The 25,646-nt window shown below is 40.3% G+C and overlaps 1 protein-coding gene across 3 annotated transcripts in view; it reads left to right on the forward strand.

Annotated features, from left to right (window-relative positions):
• The window catches only part of DHRS7B (dehydrogenase/reductase 7B), an 80,141-nt gene that overhangs the window by 51,138 nt on the left and 3,357 nt on the right, over positions 1 to 25,646 (forward strand). For 2 of the 3 annotated variants that reach the window (XM_089691543.1, XM_089691553.1), the window contains exons 5-6: positions 6,978 to 7,070; positions 11,702 to 11,854. In XM_089691543.1, the coding sequence (XP_089547669.1) occupies positions 6,978 to 7,070; positions 11,702 to 11,854 (246 nt within the window). The remainder of the gene's footprint in view (positions 1 to 6,977; positions 7,071 to 11,701; positions 11,855 to 25,646) is intronic. The other variant, XM_089691560.1, reaches the window with a different exon arrangement.

Genomic DNA, 25,646 nt, shown 5'->3' on the forward strand with positions numbered 1-25,646 from the left:
TACCATGTGATCACTTCAATTATGAAGCAATCATGATACGCTGGCTGCTTACAGCAGCCATGTACTGAGCGCCATGATCCACTGGACACAACGGTCACAGGAATTTGCTGCTGTGCACCGAGATGTACCAGTATGTTGCAGTACCTGCAACTTCTGCCTACTTGCACTTAAGGTACTGATTTTGTTTTTTTCAAATATAAAAAAAGATGTTTATACTTACCTGCCCTGTGTAACGATATTGCACAGATCGCTCCTTACCTTCTCTTTGGTAGTAACCCACCGACACTGTCTACTCTTTCTTCCTGCCTCCTCATCAAGCTGGGTGCCAAAGGGCACCTGTGCAGTCGCGCTCCTGAGGCTGGGTTTGAGGAAAATTTGAACTTTGTAGAGCTTGTTTGAACCTGCTGATTGCTTGTTTTGTTATTCAATAAGGGCCAGTTCACACCACAAAAACTCTCCCGATGCATTCCACATACATTTTTGCTTACAGTTGACACCACACTCAATTCTGATGCAGTTTAGATGCAGTTTGCTATGTTCCAGTACAGTTCTGTGCAGAAAAAAATGCAGCATTTTCTGCTTTTTTTTTTTTTTCCCCCCTGCATCGGAAACTGACTGGAACTGACTGCATTGGTGTGAACTAGGACCATTAGAATACATGGAAAACACTGTGTACACATTTTTTATGCAGAAAAAAAACACACTGGACTGCATCTAATGTGAACTAGCTCTAACGATAGGATCACACCTATGCAGGTTGCGTTTGAGCCATTTCTGCATTGCTTTTAATTTTTCTTGTTGCTAGGCAGATTTAAAATGCATCAAAAACGCTGCAAAAAATGCAATACATGCTTTTCTACAGCATTTCCATTGAAGTCTATAGAACCAAAAATGCAACTTTTTGCATTCAAGAGTCCCTGACCCTTTCCAAAAAACGCACCAGGTGAAAACGTGCAGATGTGAACATGTCCCATAGGAAATCATGTTTAATGGACTGTACTGCATTTCTTCAAAACGCTGCAGAAAACGCTTAGGTATGAACCTAGGGTAACGCCAACGTCTGTTTTTTTTTCTTTTTTTTTTGTCATTTGCATCAACCAGGATTGTGACAGGTTAAAAAGTGGAATTTCACTCCACTTTCTATGTAACAATTCTGCATGTGTTTTGAATGCATTATTTCGATTTCTTTATGTTTAGATTTTACCTGTTGGTCCCCCTCGTTCACCCACCTAATCTCCAGTTCAAGTTTTGGGCCAGCTATGCTGTATTGCTCCAAGTGAATAAGATTTTCTGCTTGTGCATGAGGCATGCATGTTGGATGCTTCCTCCTAAGCAGTGTCTTCATTCATAAGAAAGCAGGTGTGAACATTGCACCTTCCAGTCTCTTGAATAGCTGCTCTTCTCCAATTGTTGCCATGAGTATGCATGTCACAACAGGTGTACTTGACACACGGGAAATTCCGCCTTCTCCAACTTGCTAACCAACTAACATGGGAGCTCCTGAGTTGCATTCCCAACTACCACATAGCTTACCTGCCCTAAGAAAGAGTTGTGGTCATGTAACAGTGTAAAAACAAAGTACAGATATAGTTATTTTTATTGTTTTGACTTTTGAAACCTGCAGAACATTTCTGAAAAGGACATTGTTTGCTGAGATTGGCTTTTACAAGTCCTTTACCCCTGGGCCTGATAACTCAGTTTACATGGCAGTGTCATTCAAATTCTTACAATATATCTCCAACGCTAACATGTTTTTTGCAACTGTTTATTTCTTTTCCTTGGAGGTATGTCATTATAGTGTGCGTTTTTTTGCATTCAGCCCTTGAAGGAAAGCACTGCAATTTAGCCATGATAACTAAATCTTCCTTGACCTTTCATATGTACCTTCAATCTGGCAGCCCTGCCTGGCACAAGCCATAGTGATTAGGGAAACTGACTTGACTAATTCAATCATGAGTCAGACTAAGTAGGGCAGTCTTGTGTTACATAATATCGTGTAAAATGTTTGTGCTGTGCTGCCTTCAATACATAGGCTCTTCTCTGCCTGAACGTAAAAAACAGTAGCCCTGTACTAAAGGTGTGTGTGTGTGTGTGTGTGTGTGTGTGTGTGTGTGTGTGTGTGTGTGTGTGTGTGTGTGTGTGTGTGTGTGTGTGTGTGTGTGTGTGTACTTTGAATGAAGACTTTTAAATTATTTAAAAAAAAAAAAAGACAAATTTTCAAAAACAAATTTTGTTGTGAGCAATAGATTGGTCATCAAGTTGCATTTCCTACACAATATAAGATGAGAGTCTAGGACCCAAGACTCCGTTTATTTAAACAAATAGGTTTTGAACACCTGTTGTATAGTCCCTATCTTTTCCTAATTGTACAGTTCAGAACATGGGCTTCAAATCATCACAGCTGGTTTAAATGCAGCTACCTTCAGGTGGTTGGACACCAGCATTGCTTAGAGACTGCCTCTATATGTTATGGCAGTCAGTGTTTCAAACTTGAATAACGGCAAAAAGAAAATCTTGTGCTGCCAAATAATGAGAATAATAATAGATGAGCTGCTGCAAACACGTTATGTGTGTAAAGATAAAAAACAGACTAAAACAAATGAAAGTGTCGCACTGCTAGCATAATTCAATACATGTAAATATACGAACAAAAACGTGACTGATAGTCCCAAAAAGATGATAAAACATAAAAATAAATGCAATTCTTCAAAAAATCCAAATAGGTGAAAAATCTTCCTGCTGGTGATTGCACCCAAAATCGCAGTGCTGTAAATGTTCAATACATGTGAATCACCACTGGACCTTCACAAATGGCACCTGATTTCAGTACAGCCAACTCTGTGGATAGAGGTCGACAACCACAAAGTAGACCGTAGTGCAGCAGGCTTCTTTAAAAGGCATTTATTTATTAGAGCATATGAACTCGCATGATAATAGTGTTAAAAAAACTCATGAAACAGCGGTCGGAATAAAAAAAAAATGGAGAGCAAAGCCCTGCCTGTCAGAACGATGTAGGAGCGCTGATGTCAATTGACTTCTCTCTCTCTCTTGGGAATGCATGAAGGTAAACATTGAACTTTTTTCAACCACTTTTAAGTTGACCGAAGTTCCACCTAAAAATAAAAGTCAGCAGCTACAAAAACTGTAGCTGCTGACATTTTAAAATACAGCCATTTACCTGTCGGTCCTCGGTCCAGCTGTGTCTTCATCACTGCTGGTTTCACCAGCCGTCTTCTCTTCCTGGTGCCGGCATCTTCAGTGTGGGCACCTGGCTGTGACAGCTTGCGGCTTCACAGCCGGGCCCCCACTGCGCATGCGCGAGAAGCGTTGCACTTTGTGACTGGCCCCATAGTCTTCTGGGACCTGTCACGGGGAGGACAACTTCCGATCGCCTAGGCGATCGAAAGTGGGAGCGGGTACCTGTCAATTTTTGGTACCCGCTCCCCAAAGGTGCCAATCCTTAATGGGATGCTGGGGACAAAGGCTTATAGGAACTCCCCTTATGGGTGGAGCTCCGCTTTAATCAGAATTGAGCATCTGTGTAGAGAAAAAAAAGCAAGCACAAGTTTCACACTAATGTTCTGTAAGCTGTAGATAAGAAAATTTCAGAGATTTTCCAAGATGTCAAACTCTTTGCCAAGGGTTCTTTCAAGGTAAAAAGGTTAAGAAACCCTGTACTACAATATATTATACATTACACACTCCTGCACTATATGTACACTATATTCTACAGTACATATTTCTGATCAAAGTGTTCATTTTCATAGGTAGGCTCAGACAGTGTTAGCCCTTTATTTTCAGTTTGTACGTATGGAAGAGTTTAATTCTTTTAAAAACGTATTGTGCTGAGGTGTATACATATCCGTGAGCCTCTTACTTATGGCACAGCAACTTAAAACAAAAGCCTTCTTCTACCCATAAAATGTTTTTGTAACCACACCACTGAGGAGGGCATTCCAGTGATCCTCCTCATACTGAATTGGCCCAGGAGGTTGTTATACTCAGACCCCTGGTAGATGCTTTATAGCTCCTTGCAGTTCCCTTTATGGACCAACATCTGGTTTTGAGTACCATTAAATGACAAACCCAAATACTTCACTTCAATACTCAGCTTCACCTTTAGGAAATCAGACACTACTTGAAGGTTCCTGAAGGTCTTGATTTTCACTCTACTATTGCTTGGTGAATCAGATATGTTATCACTGTGGCACAGATCTATTAGTGTATCGTGGGCTTTTCAGCATTCAACATTTCTATAGATTTGCAAGGCTGCCACTTGAGCTTCAGTTTACATGTAAGTTCTACCAGGTCAATTTTCGGAACTCCTTTAGTGCCAATTTTGGGTGTGAATCTGCTGCTCTGAATCTTTCAAGCCTTTTTTGACCTGTTTTGTTATGTGGACATGTTGCCATTCTTTACTGTGTTTCCCACCTCTTTGTTTGACTGCTTTCGGATGTCCTAGTCGTAATGATTAGATTTTGTCCTCGACTATGTGACTAGGAAAATAAGATTTTTGACCAGTAAAATCTGTTTCTTGGGTTACAGTACAGGACATAAGTTTCTGCCCTCTTATGACCTCCCTATTGCTTGCTACAAAACTGTGGCTAGCTGGGAGTGGGAGGGGTTATATAGGGGGATGTCCCTGCAGCATTCTTTTTTTTTTTTTTATGCCAGTGTCCATTCATCTGAAGGGTAGCTGCATATATCGCAGCCTGCATATTGTACCTTACTCCAGGAAACTGATTTTACATGCAAGTAGAAAATCCTATTTTTGACATTTGTGCAAAATCTTTCAGCATAAAAAAATGCAACTCCAAACATTTTACTAGACAGGTGCACTGCTTTCAGAAAATATCTACTGTTTTGAGGGTTTTAAATAAATAATTTTTAAGGCAAAAAGTGAATTTAACATGTATGTGAAAAATGAAAGAAATTGGTTCGGCAGTAAAAGGGTTAAGAGTTTTTATCGTGACAGAAAGCACTAAGTAAAATGTAACCAGGTTGGTTTTAGCAATTGATTCTGTTCCAGGACTTTTTTTTAATCGCTACAAATTTGTAGCTTTTCTAGGGTGATTTTTAGATGGCTGCAAAACAAGTTTGTGCATTTAAAAATCGCTGCTGGACTATGATCATTGAATAGCAATCAGTGATTCATCACTCCAGAGAACACCTCTCCATTGCTCTAGAGTCCAGTGGCGGCATGCTTTACAACACTGCATCCAACGCTTTGCAGTGCACTTGGCGATGTAAGGCTTGGATGCAGCTGCTCAGCCATGGAAACCAATTTCATGAAGCTCACTGTGCACTGTTGTGCTAATCTAAAGGCCACACAAAGTTTGGATGTCTTTAGCTATTGACTCTACAGATAGTTGGCAACTTCTGCGCCCTGTGCACTTCAGCATGCACTGACCCCATTTTATGTGGCCTACCACTTTGTGGCTGAGTTGCTGATGTTACAATACCACTAACAGTTGATCATGGAATATTTAGAAGCAAGGAAATTTCACAGATAGACTTATTGCACAGGTGGCAAACCTTATCCCAGTACCACACTTGAATTCACTGAGCTCCTGATAGCAGCCCATTCTTTCACAAATGTTTGTAGAAGCAGTCTGCATGCCTAGGTGCTTTATTATATACACCTGTTGCTATGGAGGTGATTGAAACACCTGAATCCAATGATTTGGAGAGGTGTCCCAATAATTTGGCAATAGTGTATATTCATACACAAGACCTCCACATAGATCTGAACCTCCTATGATATAAGCACTTCAAAAGTGGGCACTTTTCTTATCAACCTAGTAATAATATGATGAAATGAATGCAAAGTCAGAAACTTGATCAATGGGTACAAAATATCAGGGATAAATCCTGGACGATTAGGAGTAAAGGTTCCATAACTGAAGTTATATACAGCAGATGTGATGGCAGTATGCATTTAAAACTATTCAGTTCAACTTTGTTACTTTGCATTTGTTATGTTTTCTGGTATTTGGTCATATCTATGTGTAGTATACGGTGTTTGACGCCTATGTAGTCATATTACTGTACTATGCTCGCAGTGCTTTTATTACCTCTGTTCTGTGTGCCTTTGAAAACTCTAAGCATAAAAGTAGTCAGTTTACATGGAATATATTGTAATCAGAACGGAAGGCAATGGCATAAAAGGATTCAGTCCAGAAGGTGCAACACATTTTATGGTCCCCCAACCCACATATTATATTGTACTTCTATTGCATAGCCATTACGATTCTAAAACCTAGTTGCCCCATCAAAAATAAGAGTTAGGCCATATTATGTGGCCACCAAACTACAAAGCTAGTCACTTCAGACAAAGGCCTGTTATATGGTAGAGAATGACATATAACAGTACACAATTTGCAGCAAACAAAATGTAGTAGATGTCAATCATTCTCTAGGGCAGTTCAAGCTAAATGGTAAATATCCCCCATCTTGTATATAGCAAGGAGGAAAACCGTTATGAAAAAAAAAATGGATCAATCACTCCAAACTCTGGGGGAAGTGATGAATGACAGCATGGACAATAAACCATGAAAGAATCCATAGTACTAATACTTCACAGATCAGAATGACCCTTTCCAGGAAAATGTGTCCCATTGTATGTATGGCTATCAAAGGCCAAGGAGGATGTGTGGTGCCCAGAGTACATGGCTAAGTCAGGCAATGCCACTGCCCAGCCACATGTTTTGTTGCCATGCAGAGTGACTTGCAAGTTGTGATTGATTGATAACTGCTTTAATTCTTTATTTTACCTGACTTATGTATAATCTGGTTTTGAAATTAAGTGATTACATTTCTTACTAACCTTCTCTTCATTTTAATCAAATGTTGCTCCAGGATAGTTGATGTATAATTTACAAATCATAAAATAATTTTTTTTTGGTGAAAACAAAGTAAGTTTTTATGAGTCTGCTGTTAAAAGCTTTCAGACCAAACCTATTTTGCATTGTTTCCAGCTCTTCTTCCATCAATGATCAAGAATAAAAGAGGACACATTGTTGCCATAAGTAGTATTCAAGGAAAAATAAGTATCCCTTTCAGATCTGCATGTAAGTACTTAGAAGTCCGACACCTGTTTATATATTCATTTGTATATCGCATAATCCCAGAGTTCGTAACCAAGATAAAGTAATACATTTTTGTACTGAGAAATGTATTTATAAAAGGTTATATCAGCACTAGGTAAAGATATTACTAATGCAATATTTTCTTTTGCCACAAAAGAGCCGACTTAAAAAAAAACAAAAAAAAAAATGGGCAGATCCCTCCCCCAATCCCTACCAGGCCCTGTAGGTGTGATTATAGTATTTGAAGGGAAACCCATGCCGAAAAAGAAATGCATGGGGTCCCTTCCAAAATCTGTACCAGGCTTTTTGGTCTGGTGGTATGGATTTTATGGGGAACCACATGAGAAATGCTGTGTTTTTTTTTGTTTGTGTGGTGGTTTTTTGTGTTTTTTGTTTTTTTTGGCATGGGGTCCCCTGCAAAATCCATAGCAAAACAACCCCAGACCATAACCCTCCCTCCACCAAACTTTACACTTGGCACAGTGCAGTCAGGCAAGTACCGTTCTCCTGGCAACTGCCAACCCCAAACACGTACATCGGATTGCCAGACAGGGAAGCGTGATTTGTCACTCCAGAGAATACGTCTCCACTGCTCTAGAGTCCAGTGGTGGCGTGCTTTACACCACTGCATCCGCCGCTTTGCATTGCACTTGGTGATGTAAGGCTTGGATGCAGCTGCTCAGCCATGGAAATACATTCCATGAAACTCTCTATGCATTATCAGGAGCTCAGTGAATTCAAGCATGTTACCATGATAGATTTATTGCACAGGTGGAAACCTATCTGTGAAATTTCCTTGCTACTAAATATTCCACGGTCAACTGTTCGTGGTTGAGTTGCTATTGTTCCCAGTTGCTTCCACTTTGTTATACCACAAAGTGGTAGGGCACATAAAATGACAGAGCAGGGTCAGCGCATGCTGAAGCGCACAGTGCGCAGAAGTCGCCAACTGTCTGCAGAGTCAATAGCTAAAGACCTCCAAAATTTGTGTGGTTTTCAGATTAGCACAACAGTGCGTAGAGCGCTTCATGGAATGGGTTTCCCCCAGCTGAATCCAAGCCTTACATCACCAAGTGTAATGCAAAGCATCGGATACAGTGTTGTAAAGCACACCACTGGACTCTAGAGCAGTGGAGACATGTTCTCCGGAGTGACGAATCACACTTCTATCTGGCAATCCAAAGGACAAGTCTGGGTTTGGTGTTGACCAGGAGAACAGTACTTGCCTGACTGCCTTGTGCTAAGCGTAAAGTTTGGTGGAGAGAAGATTATGGTATGGGGTTCTTTCTGGGGGGTTGGGCTTGGCCCCTTAGTTCCAGTGAAGGGAACCCTTAAGGCATCAGCATACCAAGAGATTTTGGACAATTTCATGCACCCAACTGTGTGGGAACAGTTTGGGGATGATCCCTTCCCTTCCTGCATGTATATGTGTACATATTATTGTGTGTGTGTGTGTGTGTATATATATGTGTGTGTGTGTGTGTGTGTGTATGTATATATATGTATGTGTATATATGTATGTGTATATATGTATGTGTATGTGTATATATATATATATATATATATATATATGTGTGTGTATGTGCAGTGGGGATCGAAAGTTTGGGCACCCCAGCTAAAAAATTTTATTAATGTGCATAAAGAAGCCAAGGAAAGATGGAAAAATCTCCAAAGGGCATCAAATTACAGATTAGACATTCTTATAATATGTCAACAAAAGTTAGATTTTATTTCCATCATTTACACTTTCAAAATAACAGAAAACAAAAAAATGGCGTCTGCAAAAGTTTGGGCACCCTGCAGAATTTATAGCATGCACTGCCCCCTTTGCAAAGCTGAGACCTGCCAGTGTCATGGATTGTTCTCAATCATCGTTTGGGAAGACCAGGTGATGTCAATCTCAAAGGTTTTAAATGCCCAGACTCATCTGACCTTGCCCCAACAATCAGCACCATGGGTTCTTCTAAGCAGTTGTCTAGAAAACTGAAACTGAAAATAGTTGACGCTCACAAAGCTGGAGAAGGCTATAAGAAGATAGCAAAGCGTTTTCAGATGTCAATATCCTCTGTTCGGAATGTAATTAAGAAATGGCAGTCATCAGGAACAGTGGAAGGTAAAGCAAGATCTGGAAGACCAAGAAAAATATCAGACAAAACAGCTTGCAGGATTCTGAGAAAAACAATTCAAAACCCACGTTTGACTGCACGATCCCTCCAGAAAGATCTGGCAGACACTGGAGTTGTGGTACACTATTCCACTATAAAGAGATACTTGTACAAATATGGTCTTCATGGAAGAATCATCAGAAGAAAACCTCTTCTACGTCCTCACCACAAAAATCATCGTTTGAACTTTGCAAATGAACATATAGACAAGCCTGATGCATTTTGGAAACAAGTTCTGTGGACCGATGAGGTTAAAATTGAACTTTTTGGCCGGAATGAGCAAAGGTACGTTTGGAGAAGAAGGGGCACAGAATTTAATGAAAAGAACCTCTGTCCAACTGTTAAGCATGGGGTTGGATGAATCATGCTTTGGGGTTGTGTTGCAGCCAGTGGCACAGGGAACATCTCACGAGTAGAAGGAAAAATGGATTTAATAAAATTTCAGCAAATTTTGGATGGTAACTTGATGCCATCTGTGAAAAAGCTGAAGTTAAAGAGAGGATGGCTTCTACAAATGGATAATGATCCTAAACACACCTCGAAATCCACGGGGGATTACATCAAGAGGCGTAAACTGAAGGTTTTGCCATGGCCTTCACAATTTCCTGACCTCAACATAATTGAAAATCTATGGATAGACCTTAAAAGAGCAGTGCGTGACAGACAGCCCAGAAATCTCAAAGAACTGGAAGACTTTTGTAAGGAAGAATGGGCAAAGATACCTCAAACAAGAATTGAAAGACTCTTGGCTGGCTACAAAAAGCGTTTACAAGCTGTGATACTTGCCAAAGGGGGCGGTACAAGATATTAACTCTGCAGGGTGCCCAAACTTTTGCAGACGCCATTTTTTTTGTTTTCTGTTATTTTGAAAGTGTAAATGATGGAAATAAAATCTAATTTTTGTTGACATATTATAAGAATGTCTAATCTGTAATTTGATGCCTTTTGGATATTTTTCCATCTTTCCTTGGCTTCTTTATGCACATTAATGCAAATTTTTAGCTGGGGTGCCCAAACTTTCGATCCCCACTGTATGTATGTGTGTGTGTATATATATATATATATATATATATATATATATATGTGTGTGTGTTTGTGTATGTGTATATATATATATTAGGTCCATATATATTTTGACATTTGCACCATTTTCTTACTTTTTGGCTCTGTATGCCACCAGAATAAATTATAACGAAACAATCCAACTGAATTTGAAGTGCAGACTTTCAGCTTTAATTCAAGGGGTTGAACATGGATATCAAGTACAAATTTTAGGAACTGCAACCATTTTTATACACAGTCCCTCAATTTTCAGGGGCTCAAATGTAATTGGGCAAATAAATATAATCATAAACTGTTCATCTTTAATATTTTGTTGAGAATCCTTTACTGTCAATGACTGCCTGAAGTCTTGAACCCAAGAACATTATCAGAGACTGGGTTTCCTCCTTTCTGATGCTTTGCCGGGCTCTAACTGCAGCTGTCTTCAGTTGTTCTGTTTGTGGGTCTTTCTGCCTTTAGTTTTGCCTTCAGCAAGTGAAATGCATGCTCAATTGGGTTGAGATCAGGTGATTGACTCGGCCATTGCAGAATATTCCACTTCTTTTTCATCAAAAGCTGCTGGGTTGCTTTTGCAATGTGTTTTGGATCATTGTCCATCGGTACTGTGAAGTGCCGTCCAGTCAACTTTGCTGCATTTTGGCTTAATCTGGGCTGGCAGTATATCTCTAAACACTGCAGAATTCATCCCGCTGCTTCTGTCTTCTGTCACATTATCAATAAACACCAATGACCCAGTGCCGCTGGAAGCCATGCGATCATCCACCACTGTTTTCTTCCATGGACATCCATGCGTTTTTATGTTGCTGAGCTCACCAGTGCATTCTTCTTTCCTCAGAATGTACCAGACTGTTCATTTGGCCACTCCTAATGTTGCTGCTATCTCTCTGATGGATTTGTTTAGTTTTTGATGCCTTTACAATGGCCTGTTTCACTTGCATGGACAGCTCCTTTGAATGCATGATTTAAGTTCACAGCAATAGATTCCAAATGCAAGTACCACACTTAGAATCAACTCCAGACCTTTCACCTGCTTAATTGATGAAGAAGTAGCCCACACCTGGCCATGAAACGGCTTTTGATTCAGTTGTGCAATTACTTTTGGTCCCTTGAAAAGGGGAGATGGTTACTCTTAAGAACTGTAATTCCTAAACCCTTCCTCCAATTTGGATGTACATACCCTCAAATTAAACCAGAGTGTGCACTTTCAGCCCATATCTATTATATAACTGTAGTTTGAATATGTTTTGGCAAATACCTGAAAATAAACCTAAAATTGTGTTCAAACATATATGGACCTAATATATATATATATAAATTTATATTTATTTATTATTCTATAATAGATATTGGATGCACCCTTTTTCTCTCTGATATTTTTCTCCCCAGATTCAGCATCTAAGCATGCTACACAAGCCTTTTTTGATTGCTTGAGAGCTGAGATGGCACCACATGAGATTGAAGTCACTGTGATAAGCCCCGGATATATTCAAACCAGCCTGTCATTGAATGCGGTGACTGAAGATGGGTCCAAATATGGAGGTAGATTTTTTCAAACATGCAAGGCTACAGGTTAAAGCTGAATAAGTATTTTTAGAGAGCATTTGGATATATAGGCTAATCCAATAAATCTTGCAGAGGTTACATAGTCTGGCTGAAAAAAGACAAAAATTCATCCAGCTCAACCATGTGAAAAAAAAAACAACAAAACATTATAATCCTACACCCACAGCTGATCCAGAGGAAAGCCAAAAAAAAAACCCAACAAAGCATAATCCAATTTGCTCCTGCAGGGGAAAAAATTATTTCCTGATCCCCAGAGAGGCAATCAGATATTCCCTGGATCAACTTTACCTATAAATGTTAGTATCAAGTTATATTCTGTGTATCTAAGAAAGAATCCAGGCCTTTTTTAAAGCAATCCACTGAGCTGGCCAGAACCAACTCTTGAGGGAGTCTATTCCACATTTTCACAGCTCTCACTGTGATGAAACCTTTCCATGTTTGGAGATTAAATTTATTTTCCTCCAGACGTAAAGAGTGCCCCTTTGTCCTCTGTGATGACCTCAGGATGAATAGCTCCACACCAAGTTCACTATATGAACCACTGATGTATTTATACATGTTGATCATATCCCCCCTTAATCTCCTCTTCTCAAGAGAATAAATTCAGTTCCTCTAATCTTTCCTCATAGCTGAGCTCCTCCATGCCTCGTATCTGTTTGGTTACCCTTCTCTGTACTTCCTCCAGTTCCCTAATGTTCTTTTTGTGAATTGGTGCCCAAAACTGAACTGCATATTCCAGATGAGGTCTTACTAATGATTTGTACAGGGGTAAAATGATATCTCTCTCTTGAGTCTATAACTAATACAAGAGAGGATTTTGCTCGATTTAGAAGCCACAGCTTGGCATTGCATGCCATTATTAAGCTTATGATCTACCAGAACTCCCAGATCCTTCTCCACCATTGATTCCCCCAGTTGTACTCCCCCTAGTATGTATGATGCATGCATATTCTTAACCCCTAAGTGCATAACCTTACATTTATAAACATTAAATCTCATTTGATACATTGTTGCCCAATTAAACAGTGCATTGAGGATGGCTTGTAAATTGAAGGCATCCTGTAAGGACGTTATTTCACTGCACAGCTTGGTGTCATCTGCAAAGACTGAAATGGTATTTATAATCCCAGACCCTATATCGTTTATAATTATATTAAAAAGTAAGGGTCCCAACACTGAACCCTTGGGTACACCACTGATGACCCTAGACCATTCAGAGTATGAATCATTAACCACTACTCTCTGAATACGATCTTTTAGCCAGTTTTCTAACCATTTACATAATGATTTGTACAGGGGTAAAATATCTCTCTCTGGAGTCTATACCTCTTTTAATACAAGAGAGGATTTTGCTCGCTTTAGAAACCGCAGCTTGGCATTGCATGCCATTATTACGCTCGTAATCTACCACAGCTCCCAGATCCTTCTCCACCATTGATTCCCCCAGTTGTACCCCCCCCCCCCCCCGTATGTATGATGCATGCATATTCTTAACCCCCAAGTGCATAACCTTACATTTATCAACATTAAACCTTATTTGACACATAGTTGCACAATTAAACTGTTCGTTTAGATTGGCTTGTAAATTGGAGACATCTTGTAAGGACGTTATTCCACTGCACAGCTTGGTGTCATCTGCAAAGACTGAACTGGTATTTATAATCCCAGACCCAGGTTCTAACCCTTTCTTACGCTATTTAAAATTACAAAAAAAACTGAGTAAAGCTAAATGTGGGAATTAAACTTTTAAGCTATATCATAAGTAAGCATGTGTTTCTAATAATGCAATACTGGATATTTTAAACCTTTTCTTTTTTGTACACTGCGGGAAACAGAAATATAGAAACTATCTATCTGGTCATATTGCTGCCTAGATGTGAATGGCCAAAAAGATAAATGTTGGCAAATTCAGTATAACCCCGCCTACTCCCAGCATGCCTATTTCTTTTTCTGGCGTCTTTAGAGGATAAACATAATTTATCTGCTCTTTTAGCTAGCCACATATTTTTTCTTCAACATTCCTGCAGAGCTGGTCTCTGTTTGGTAAAGTTTCTTCAGCTTGACTTGAGGGTGCTGTACTGGGACCCTGCTGGACTGGTCATGCAGGGTTAGCCTGGAATGTGACCTTTGGGTACAGTTATCAGCATTGTGGTGCTTTCTATACCTGCGTGTCTGTGAGTAGGCTGTACGGTTTGAGTTTCAGAGCTACCTCATTGTTAGAACTGTTGGGCATCATTTAAAATTCCTGGTTTCTGTTGGTTTCACTGCTAAGTGTTACCTCTGAGGGATTGAGCCTTGATATCACCCCTGGGTGGAGTGTTGCGTCTGCACGCACTCTGCTCTCATTTTTTACGTTTAGCTTTGAAGTAGCAACTTTCCCGCTCCTGATCCCAAGAGACACATGAACCTCTCTTCTGTTCATCCTGCTACCCAGCTAGGTTTGAGAGTATTTGAGGCCTAACCTTGTACCCTGAGCAACTTGGTTTCCCACCTTGAGGTACAACATGTGCAGTCCTACACACGCAGAGAAGAGTGCTGGGTGGCTCCATCTCACACTGCATTAAAGGTTACAGTGGTGCCTGTAGTGTGCTCCCTCAGGTGCCCGTTGCTGACAGCCTGTAAATTTGCCGCTCTATTAGTCTGTCAGACTCCGCTTTAACTTAGATTTGATGATCATGGCTGTTTCCCCAGCTCTATTCCTGGAAGATTTCACTGTAGTCAGTCAGGATTTTATGGTGTAGATAACACCTTTTTTGATTGCAGACTCGTGACCGCAGAAACCATAATCTTGCTTTCATGCCTTTTTTTTGAAGACTCTTTATCTGATCTGCCTGTGGCCTCCTAGCCTTTAGCCAGCAAAACTCTGAAGTCCTTAACGAACGAATCTATACCAGAGATGTTGATCTTCCACCATGAATCCCAAACTAAAAGAAACCGTTTCATCCATTGATGCGATGTGCACCACTGTGGACGTGAAGGTCAGGTTGTAGCTTCTACCAGAGCTGTCCCCAGTCTTATCTCCTTTTAGTGTTCTAAAGACCTGCAACTGAAAATTTGGAACCTCCAAAGCCGCTATCAGCCTTGTAACTGCTAGATGAGGCCTTGTAACCGCTTGAGGACATGTTTAAAAAGTGGACTGCTCCCTCTCTGGATGTGGCAGTATACTTTAAAAAGTGTTGACCATCCCAGTGAGGAGGGGATGCACCCATCTTTAATGTCTCCATCAACAAATGACTGGAGGCCTGCATCACAACCAGTCTGTTTGTTAAACTAGTCTGTCAAACACTAGCTGATTGGGCTAAGACCATTTCACCAGGGTCTGGTCAGCTATCCTTTCCATTACTCTTTTCTGGGTTCTGAACTTCTGTTTGTATTTCTGAACATCAGCTCTTAAACATTTTAAGTGTAGCTCACTGTACCGATATGTATGCATGTATTTTCGTTACTGTGATGCAGCAGTGTAGTGACTATCTTTGCTGTATTATGCTTGATGTGATATGACATACTTGGATTTCTGTACCTGTTGTATAACTGTATGTACAGTCATTGGCCACTTTATTAGGTACACCTGTTCAATTGCTTGATAACACAAATCGCTAATCAGCCAATCACATAGCAGCAACTCAGTGCATTTAGGCATTTAGACATGGTGAAGATGACCTGCTCCCTCCTTTTGTAGGCAGTACCACTAGCCCATTTCCACTCCAGATCTTTACAACACAACAACCTGTCACCTTAAGAAAAGCCAGTCCAGTTCTTGGACTGATCAATTTATCTGGAACCAAAGACCAGGTTATCCCTGGTTTGGTGGCTAAGGAAACCTGCCCTGGAGTCAGGGAAGGTCTTTTTTTCTAATCTTTTGGAAGATAGTCACAATTACTGCCAGCCTGCTTGGGAGAAGTCCTGGGCACCTTGTCCGCACAGGGGACATTGACATCTGAGGAATGTTATCTCTCAATCAACATGCTGAAACTTTAGGCTGTTTTAGTGGTCCCTGCAAAACTAGATATCTTGACAGCAGAGTCATTTGATTCAGATTCAGTGGGACAATGCCACGACATGTATATATCAATCATGAGGGAGGAATCAGAAATCTTGCTGCTACTAGAGCAAAATAAGGATTCTCTCCAGAGCAAAACTTCATGTTGTATGCCGTTTACATACCAGGCGTAGATAACTGATAGGCAGACTTTCTTAGACGGCAGCACCAGGGTCCAGGGGAGGGGTTTTTAAGCTCGGGAGGTGTTGCTGAATGTGTTAGAAATGGAGACACTAGATGTGGATCTTCTGGCCTCCAGGTTAAACAACAAACTGGACAGGTTTGTCTCCAGATGTGGATGCCATGGGATCAGTACTGTCTGATCTATGCTGTACCTTCCTTGAAACTTTTTTGTTGCCTAATTCACAGGATTGACGTGGAGGGCAATATGGTAATTCCAATATTGTCAGATTGCCCCAGGCGGATGGGTTGGTTCGTGGGTTTATCCAATTCTTTTATATCAAGGACAGATTTACCTCCCATGGCTATTGAAGCACAAGTGCATATCTGAATCGATGATTCCCATTATGCTAAAAGCATGGATTTCTACACACATCTGTCAGCGTGGGTAGAAGGCATACTTTGCTTGGAACTTCTCTGTGGCAAAAATTCTGTTATGTTAATTGTACAGTACAGGACACAAGCTGGATATTCATAGACCCTAGATTAAGGTTTCTACCTTCAGTTGTTTAAGCAGCTTTTGAAATGCTGAAGCTACCTATAAAAGATGCATCACTTGTATGCCCTTTTGAAGGAGGAAGGCTGTTTGAAGCACTTGACTAATTCAAAAAAGGAGACAAGGTCTTTCTTCCACAGCGAAAGGGTCCACCGCCCATCTCTTCAGGGGCTTCTACCTCCTCAAAATGCAGAACGCCACACTTGGTCTCCTTAGGCTTTATCGTCAAAGTTCAGGCCTTTTTTTTGGCACAAGACGTGGAACACAAAGCCCACCTGCCATACAGCCCTCTCCACAGTTAAGGGGTACCATTACTCACTAAGAGTGGGGGGGATGTCTGTTACATTCCTTTTGGATCACAAACATCCCAGACCTACTGTATGGGTTCAGTCTGTGGTTTCAAAGGGGTACAAAATGGAGCTGCAAACCTTATCACTTATTATTCTTCTCACACAACAACCAAAATTTGTTCAAGATCAATCAGATTTACAAACTGCCCTCAAACATGTCTTGTCCTAAAGAAGTGATTGTTCTGGTTCTTCTGGACAAATGGATCAAAGGATTCTATTCAAACCTGTTCCAGGTACCAAATCCAGTAGGGGTATTCATCCTATCCTGGACCTAAAATCCCTAAACAAGTTCTGTTTGCGTTCACAAGTTTTGCATGAAATCCGTAAGGTTATTGCCACTCGACAAGGGGAATACCTGGAAACAGTAGAGATTCAAGATGCCCATCTCCATATTCCTATTTACCTTCCTCCATTAGCAGTTTCTGCGTGTTTCAGTAGGAGACACACTTCCACTATGCTGCACTGCCATTGGGGTTATTTTCTGTACTTAAAGTATTCTCAACGCTGCTGGAACCCCTTCTCACTCTCTTAAGAACCTACCCAGGTTGCTGGTTACCTAGAGGACCTTCTTCTAAAGGATTCGTCTCCCTTACAACTGTCTTCAAACTTCCAAAGTACTATCCAGACTCCTCAGGCTTTCAATTGCGTAATCAACCTGCAAAAGTCTGCACTCCCAACCCCCCCCCCCCCCCCCCCCATATCCTAGACCATGCCCAGGCAAATGTTTTTCCTTTTTGCCAAACAAGCTTCTCTCTCTAAGGTATCATGCTCGGACCTTAAGATCAAAAAGGCATCTCTCTGATATTCTTTACAAGAGTTCTAGGCCTCAAAATTACCCCATTTGAAGATGTTTCCTTCAAGATCCCTTTCAGCACAACATTCTGTTGTCCAGGTACAAACACTTTCCACCTCTTGACTTCCCTTTGCTTTTCTCCAGGCAAGCAAGGAACCCCCTAGCTTGGTGGATTACCAATCCAGCATTGGAAGTTGTCCTTTTTCCCACCTTCATGTTAAATAACAGACGCCAGCCTCACAGGCTGGGGAGGTTGTGTTTCAATCTCTATCAGTTCAGGGAACTTTGTCACCCAGGGAAGTAAAGCTCCCCATTGGCATATTGGAGCACAGATCAATAAAACTGGCTTTGCACCATTGAACCTACCTTCTCCAGGGACACCCACTCGGGGTGCAATCAGACAATGCCATGACAATAGCTTATATCAATCATCAGGGGGCAAACAGGTAAGCTGCCTTAAAAGAAGTAAGTCCAATCATCTCGATAGAATACTTGATGTTCACATCCCCAGGTGTGGCCTATCAAAAGGTGGATTTCCTCAGCTGTCATCACCTGGACCAAGAATGGTCCCTCCATCCCGGCATCTTCAATCCCCTGTGTCAGAAAGGCAGGGCCCAAATGTCCACATCCAGACCTTCAGGTTCAACAGCAAGTTGCCCCTATTTGTTCAGGTTAATCTATGACTACCCTACAGTGCTGCTTTCATTGTGACTGCTCTGCAAGATACAGATAGAAGAGCTGAAAACTGTGATTCTAATTGCACTAAACTGGCTGAGAAGAGCCTGGTTCACAGACCTCAAACTCCAAGGAAATGACTCCTGGCGTTTACCAAACAGGTCAAACCTGCTATCCCAAGCCCCTTAGTACCATCCTGCTTTTCAGTCACTGGTTCTAAAGGCGTGACTGTTTGAAACTCAGGTCTTGAAGGACAAGGCTACATCTTGCTGTCATTCCTACATTATTCAAGGCCAGAAAAGCCTCTTAGAGAAAATTCTAAGACTGAGATGGAGATTTTTTTCATGTAGTTTGAACACATGCATTTTAACTCTTGAGGCTGCTCAGTACTTTGTATTCTAGCTTTTCTGCAATCAGAACTTGACAAAAACTAAGCTTGAAGTGCTTTAACCACTTCGTCAGGACACTCAGTCCAGGCCAATTTTCAGCTTCCAGCACTGTCACACTTTGAGTGAAAATTACTCAGTCAAGCAAAACTGTAACCATATGAATTTTTTTATGTGTATGTATATATGTGTATATATATATGTGTGTGTGTGTGTGTGATATATATATATATATATATATATGTAAAATATATATATAATGTATGTGTATATATAATTTATTTTTTTAGACAGAGCGCTTTCTTTTGGTGGTATTTCATCACCACTAGATTTTCTATTTGCTATATAAATTAAACTTTTTTTTTTTGTTATAAAATTTTGCAAATCTTTGTTCATAAATTTAGGCCAAAATGTATTCCGCTACATTTTTTGGGGGTAAAAATAACCCAAAACAGTGTATTTTGTAAAAGTTACAAACTATGGGATATACATCTGAAAACTGTTCAATTGAAACCCTAAAATTCCGGCCACTGGTATGGGGTATGGTGGTGATCAGGAGACTGGTATTAGGGTATGGTGGAGATCGGGATGCTGGTATAGCGGTGATCAGGACATTGGTATGGTTCTCACAACAACACTGCCATACAAGTGGCAGAGGCTGGCTGCATTGTTTCTTATGACTACACTGGGGCATGTGGTGCATATGTATCGCTTTGCAATTTATTTAATATTCTCTTTTAACCACTTGGCAACCGCGCTATAGCCAAATGATGGCTACAGCGCAGTTGTCCAGTTCTGGGAGGGCATCACATGATGTCCTTCCAAAAAGCGCGAACACAGCTGATCATGTGATGTGGTAAAAGGTCAATCGCAACGTCCTTTTACCACGTGATCAGCTGGGTCCGATGACACCGCAGATCACCGGGTAAATGCAATTGCCACTTATCGGCTGTACTTTCCTCACGCTGTCACAGCATGTGGGAAGTACTGTCGATAACCGGCAATTGTCAGAAAACAGATCGGCGCTGATGATCAGTACCCACCTGTGCCTATCAGTGCCGCTCAGCAGTGCCCATCATTGCTGCATATCAGTGCTGCCGATCAATGCCATCTCAGCAGTACCACCTATCAGTGCAGCCTCATCAATGCACATCAGTGAAGGAGAAAAATTACCTGTTTGCTAAATTTTATAATAGAAACAAAGAAACTTTTTTTTTTTTTCTAATTTTTTTGCTCTTTTTTTGTTTATAGCGCAAAAAATAAAACACCCAGTGGCAATTAAGTACCACCAAATGAAAGCTCTATTTGTGTGAAAAAAATGATAAAAGTTTCATGTGTGTACAGTGTTGCATGACCGTGCAATTGTCATTCAAAGTGCAACAGCGCTGAAAGGTGAAAATTAGCCTGGGCAGGAAGGGGGTATAAGTGCCCTGTAGGCAAGTGGTTAAATAGTCTTTAGATTTGCTATTTAATTATATTGGATTTTAATGTATTTATACTGTCTGACGTGTGTTTGGGTTTTGCTGGGCATTGTCCCATGCCGGCAAGCCTATATAAGAAGGCTTCTCACTCACGTCCTTTCAGCTTGATGGAGTGAGCATGCCCAGTGTTGGCATGGTACATGCTCTGAAACGCATCCCGCCCTGTCTTTTTGACATCATCCCGCAGACGCTGCAGGCCACGCTGCTTTCCAGCACCATCTTGGAGGATTCCAGCCGACTTCCTTACACATCATCTTTCGCAGCAGCGGACCCTCGCGTTACTATGGTGGACATTATCTTCATCATCTTTGGCATTTTGGACATCCTATATGTGATGAGCTTGTCTTTTTATTGTGTGAGTGGCCATTGGGTTTTTTTTTTTTTTTTCTGGTCATTAAAAGTATCCAAAGTAGGCACTTAGAGGCCCTTTTCTCTTGAATATCACATAGTCTGCTCATTGGATTAAGCTTGCCTTACTGAAAAGACTTTGAGGATTTTTTATATAATATAAACTTGCATCCATGTTTTGGATTGTGTGTTTTGTTTACTTGGTTGTGCCTACATACCCTTTCCTTCCTTTTTTTTTTTGTTTGTTTTAATGCTGCAACTGTTCTCTCAGTGAGAGCAGAGAGAAACGATGCTTGCCTTCACTTTCCATTGTTTAATGTGATTGGACACAGCAATCACATGATAAAACACTATGTGGTACACAGTGGAAATGTGAGCCGCTGTGTCCAGGTGATGCACAGATCGCCAGGCTCCCAGGTGAGCCGCCAGTGTGTGCTGACGTAAATTTACATTAGCCCGCATCAGCACTGCTTCCCGTTAACCGTTTATAGGCTATGGGTGGACAGGAAGCAGTTGATGGACAGGTTTCAGCCTTGTCAATTCTATTCCAAAAGCCTTTGGCTTTTCCCTCTCTTGTTTAAAAAAAACAAACAAAAAACATTAAAGGTAACTCATGGATCAGGCCCCCATTACAGCATCCTTTTGCTTCCATGGGATCTCAATTTGTTTCTGCCCTGCAGAAACCAACTATGGACCTGTTGCACAACTTAGAAAGACCTCCTGAATTGAAAACCAGGTCAGAATTTCTCCAAGTTTTACCAGTGTGGATGGCCTTGTCAGATGCAGCATTTGCCCGCAAAGTTAGTTCAGTGGCACTCTTGAGTTGGGTCTTTGAGCCCTTTCAGTTTCATTTTCTTGTTGTCCATCATTATGGTCAATCACTTGGTGACTCTCCAAGGTCTATGAATATCCAGCCTGTGTCCTGTAGTATATAACACTGTTCAACAAATTTTTATTTTTTGCCAGTTTTGGAAACAAAAGGATCCATTTCTTAATGAATTTCACATTCTGAGTTCAAATATAACAATGAAATTTGTCAATTGGCTCTAGTTTTTCTGTAAACGGAAAGTTTTCTACTATAGGCGTAATGACTACATAATGCACAATAATTATATAGATAGATGTCTTTCCACAAATATAAAGCAAGTGATATTGACTACATAACAAAGCCTAAATGGCATAATATATTGCATAGGATTACCAAGAAAAATTATAGCCATAAGCTAAGTTGAATCATTTTAATACTTAGGATTCTCACTAGTTTTGTCTTCAGTTTGTGTCGGTTTTGCTTCTCTTGGCTTTTCTCTTGTATTCGAGGAAAGGGCTATCTCTTACAACTGCACGTGACTACACGCTTCAGGTTCTTCCTCACTTGACTCAACCACGAAGGATTCTGGTGCTTTAGGAATTGGTAGCCCCTCTCCATGAGGAACTGGACGTATTGCCGATGGAATATTTGGATAGTGCACAGATAACTTTTCTTCTTATTTAGCCCTTTTACAATTGGAGGCACCATACAAAAGTAACAATTACTAACATGATCTGTTGGCTCTCTCCAAATCATTGGCACAGCGAAAGGCATAGATGCCTTTTTTCCATTCAACCATTGCTCCAGTGCCGTCCCACAAGAATTGCAGCATATATGTGGTGCCCAGCTCTTGTCCTGGTCTCCTATCTTGCAGCCAAAATACAAGTTGTAGGCTTTCTTAATCATTCCTGTTATCCTCCTTTTTTGTGAGATAAAAGTTATTTCACTGCAGATATAGCAGAAATTATCTGCTTTATTCACACAAGTTTGAGGCATTACTGAGTAGCCTATATAAGCATAAAACGAAATGTAAAGACGCTGTCGAACTACAATCAGCTACAGATACTGCAGCTTTTATGCAGTGAAGTGATGCAATTAAAGGCTAATATTGCATCATCTCAGTATACATGCAATTTTCTATTGGTCACCAGTATCAATTGCGCAATATGCAGCTGAAGTTGCATCATAATTTTGAATGGCTTACGTCATTAGATGGGTGAATATATCATGGAAACTAGAGCCAATCAACATTTTTTAGGGTCATTTTCGTTTTCAGCACCCCAAAATTATGTAAGATTAGCTAATTTTATGCCCAAAACTTTTTACCTGTTGAACAGTGTAATTAAAGTATAACTGAAACCAAAACTTTTGTTTTGGAAAGAGTGGAGAGGGATTAGAACACCTGTCATCCACTCTCTCTATTTGCCATGTTTACCAATGTTACACACGGCCCAAAAAAAAAAAAAAAAAAAACAACTTGACAGGGTTTATAACACTTCCTCATACTATCCAAAAAGAGAAAACGTTTTGCATTTAGTTCTACTTTACAGAACTTTGGGATAGGCTAAAAAATCACCCATTAGTACACCCCACTACACAAAACTCTAAACTTATGAAAATCTTTACCATTTAGAAGAAAGGTGTAATTGAATTTTCATGACCTCATCTTTGTAACTCAAAAGATAACCGCATCTGCTCTGACAAAGAGGAAGTGTAACAGGAGGGATTACACCATATCCTATCCCCTCCCCTGCAGTAAAAGGAAACTACAGTTCCCATAAACCACAGGGAATTCTAGTGAATGTGGGTGGGTACACTAGGCCTGTACATGTTGTGTCTAAGAGTCTCTGTCCACCCACCACTGTAAGTGGGGCTGAATTAAATCACTGCTTTATGGAGAGAGAACTACAGAAGGCATGTGCCAAGACCAGTGGCTGGAGGAATAGGAGGCATAGCAGCCGCAGGTCTTACAAACGGGTAACCAAAAAGAGTTAACCGTTTGAATTGCAAATTAATAGGCTATTACAGAGCAACTACTGAGTGAACCAGAAGATGGATTACATATTCAGTGATTGTAGGAAGTCCGCAACAAGGACATGTAAAGATGTTTTTGCCTGGAGTTTTGCTTTAGGATAAAATAAATTTTGCCTCTGCTCTGAGTACAGTACAGGACACAGGCCACACTTGCTTCTGCTCTTGTGTTACTCTGTATTGCTTGCTTTAAAAAAAACAAAAACCAATGGGTCATGTTATAGGGCAACATGTCGCCTGAGGTAGCAGCCTATAACTTGGGTTCTGTGAATAATCATGCCTGTGTCCTGTACTGTACTATAGGATACAGAATTGTGGGGATCGCTGGTTAGTGTGTTCTGGCAGGGATGGAGTTCCCCTGTCAGAACACAAAGTTGCGGGGGGGTGGGGGGGGGTCACCACTCCAACATTTCTTGTGTTGGGGTGATCCATCAGGTTTTTTTTTTTTTTGGTTTTTTTTTGCTTTGTTCAGTCAGCTTTACACAATTGGACATGCAAAAATGTTTGCATCTTTGAAAGTTTGTAAGTTGAACGTTCCTATGTAGGGGACTTACTGTTTGTTTTGTTTTTGTTTTTTTCTGTAAACTCCTGGACTAAATCAGAGTTTAGGCTGTTAACCTAGGTGAAAATGGTGCAATTTTATAAATTTTTTGAGCCTTGGTATAATACAATGAACAAGTAAAAACAATAAAAATAAACTAACCCCCTAAACTTGATTTTGTTTTAACTTGATTTCTATAATAGTTTAAATGTATAGAACCTTTAGGCAAAGTATGCAAAACCTGTTTTGGGCATAATTCAGTTTTGAGTTTATAACTGCTGGCTTTGGAGAGGAGGCCATCTATACACCCCCAGAGTTTGTCAAATTTCTCTGGGCACCTGGGCAGTGAGTATGTTACTTTTATATGATCGCATTCGGTGAGGAGGAGTGCATTTATTCCAAGTTATAGATTACTTGTTCACATAAAGTATAGGGGTTAATCTTTAAATACTGTATCAACCTGCAGGAAGTTTTAACTATGGTGAGCAGGGGTGCACACTTGTTTACTTTGCAGTATTTTCATGAAAGAATTCTAAGAAGGAACCCTTGCATGGAATCTTAAAAATGTCTGTGTATCTAACATGCAATCACAACAAAAAGGCATTCCGGAACCAGATGCTGTGATTTGATGAAATAATTGAACTCTGTCTACAACAAGGAGATGAAGTTTTGGGGAAAAAAGAAGCTTGCTAACTGTAAAGATAGATCAGTTAAACTTTGGGGTTGTTTAGTAGCTAATGACAGAGGAAGTATTATAAGCCATTCTTCCCTTGACCTGCATAATACCAACAAATTATTATTGAGGCAGTTACAGTGAAAATTAAAATTGGATACTCTGGAAGAATGCTCTGAAACTATGATATTTTGGGGTGGGGGTGGAGTCACAATTTAAAGCCAATTCACACCAGTGCATTGATCTGCGTTTTAGTGCAGCTGTAAAACGCAGATCAGCGGAAGGACATCTTAAAAACAATCATTTCTAATGTGTCCTATTCACACCATAACGCTGTGTTGACATGCGTTGCGCTAAAATGCAACATGTATGCATTTTAACCCAACGGATGTAAGCAGATGTAAACACAATGCACAGGATATCCTGGGAAAATGCAGTATGCTTTAACATACGCTATATTGCATGTCAGCGGACGTTAAAAATGTATGTCAACAGATGTCTTCGCGTGACTAAAATGGATAGAAACATACATCCATTTTCTATACATTTTAGCGCACGTCAGTGTGAATTGGCCCTTAATGTTTTGGAAAGTTTACAGGCTTGGGTAACTTGCAAAATGAACAATAGTAAATACTGACTGACAGGGTGCTCAAACTTTTGCATGTGCAACTTTGTTAAATTAACTGTATAAAAATGATGCACTAAAATTCACGGAATCGTATCACATTTAGTATTTGGGTCACCTGGCACATTTTTCCAAAATATCACCGAAAATGTCAGTTGACTATCCCTTTATGTGGTATTTACCTCAAAAAGCAAAAAGGCTTGGTAAATACCACATAAAACCGCTTTAAAGTCAATTCACTAAATTAATGTATGCGTTAAATAAATAGTGGTCCAGGTTTGTAAAATTTAATGTATGAACTTCCAGCTGGTTATTAAAAAGCCATCACCTACCATGTCCTTA

This window comes from Staurois parvus, unplaced genomic scaffold (genome assembly GCF_062004578.1).
Source record: "Staurois parvus isolate SC_StPar_1 unplaced genomic scaffold, SC_StPar_1.0 ptg000022l, whole genome shotgun sequence".
NCBI lineage: Eukaryota > Metazoa > Chordata > Amphibia > Anura > Ranidae > Staurois > Staurois parvus.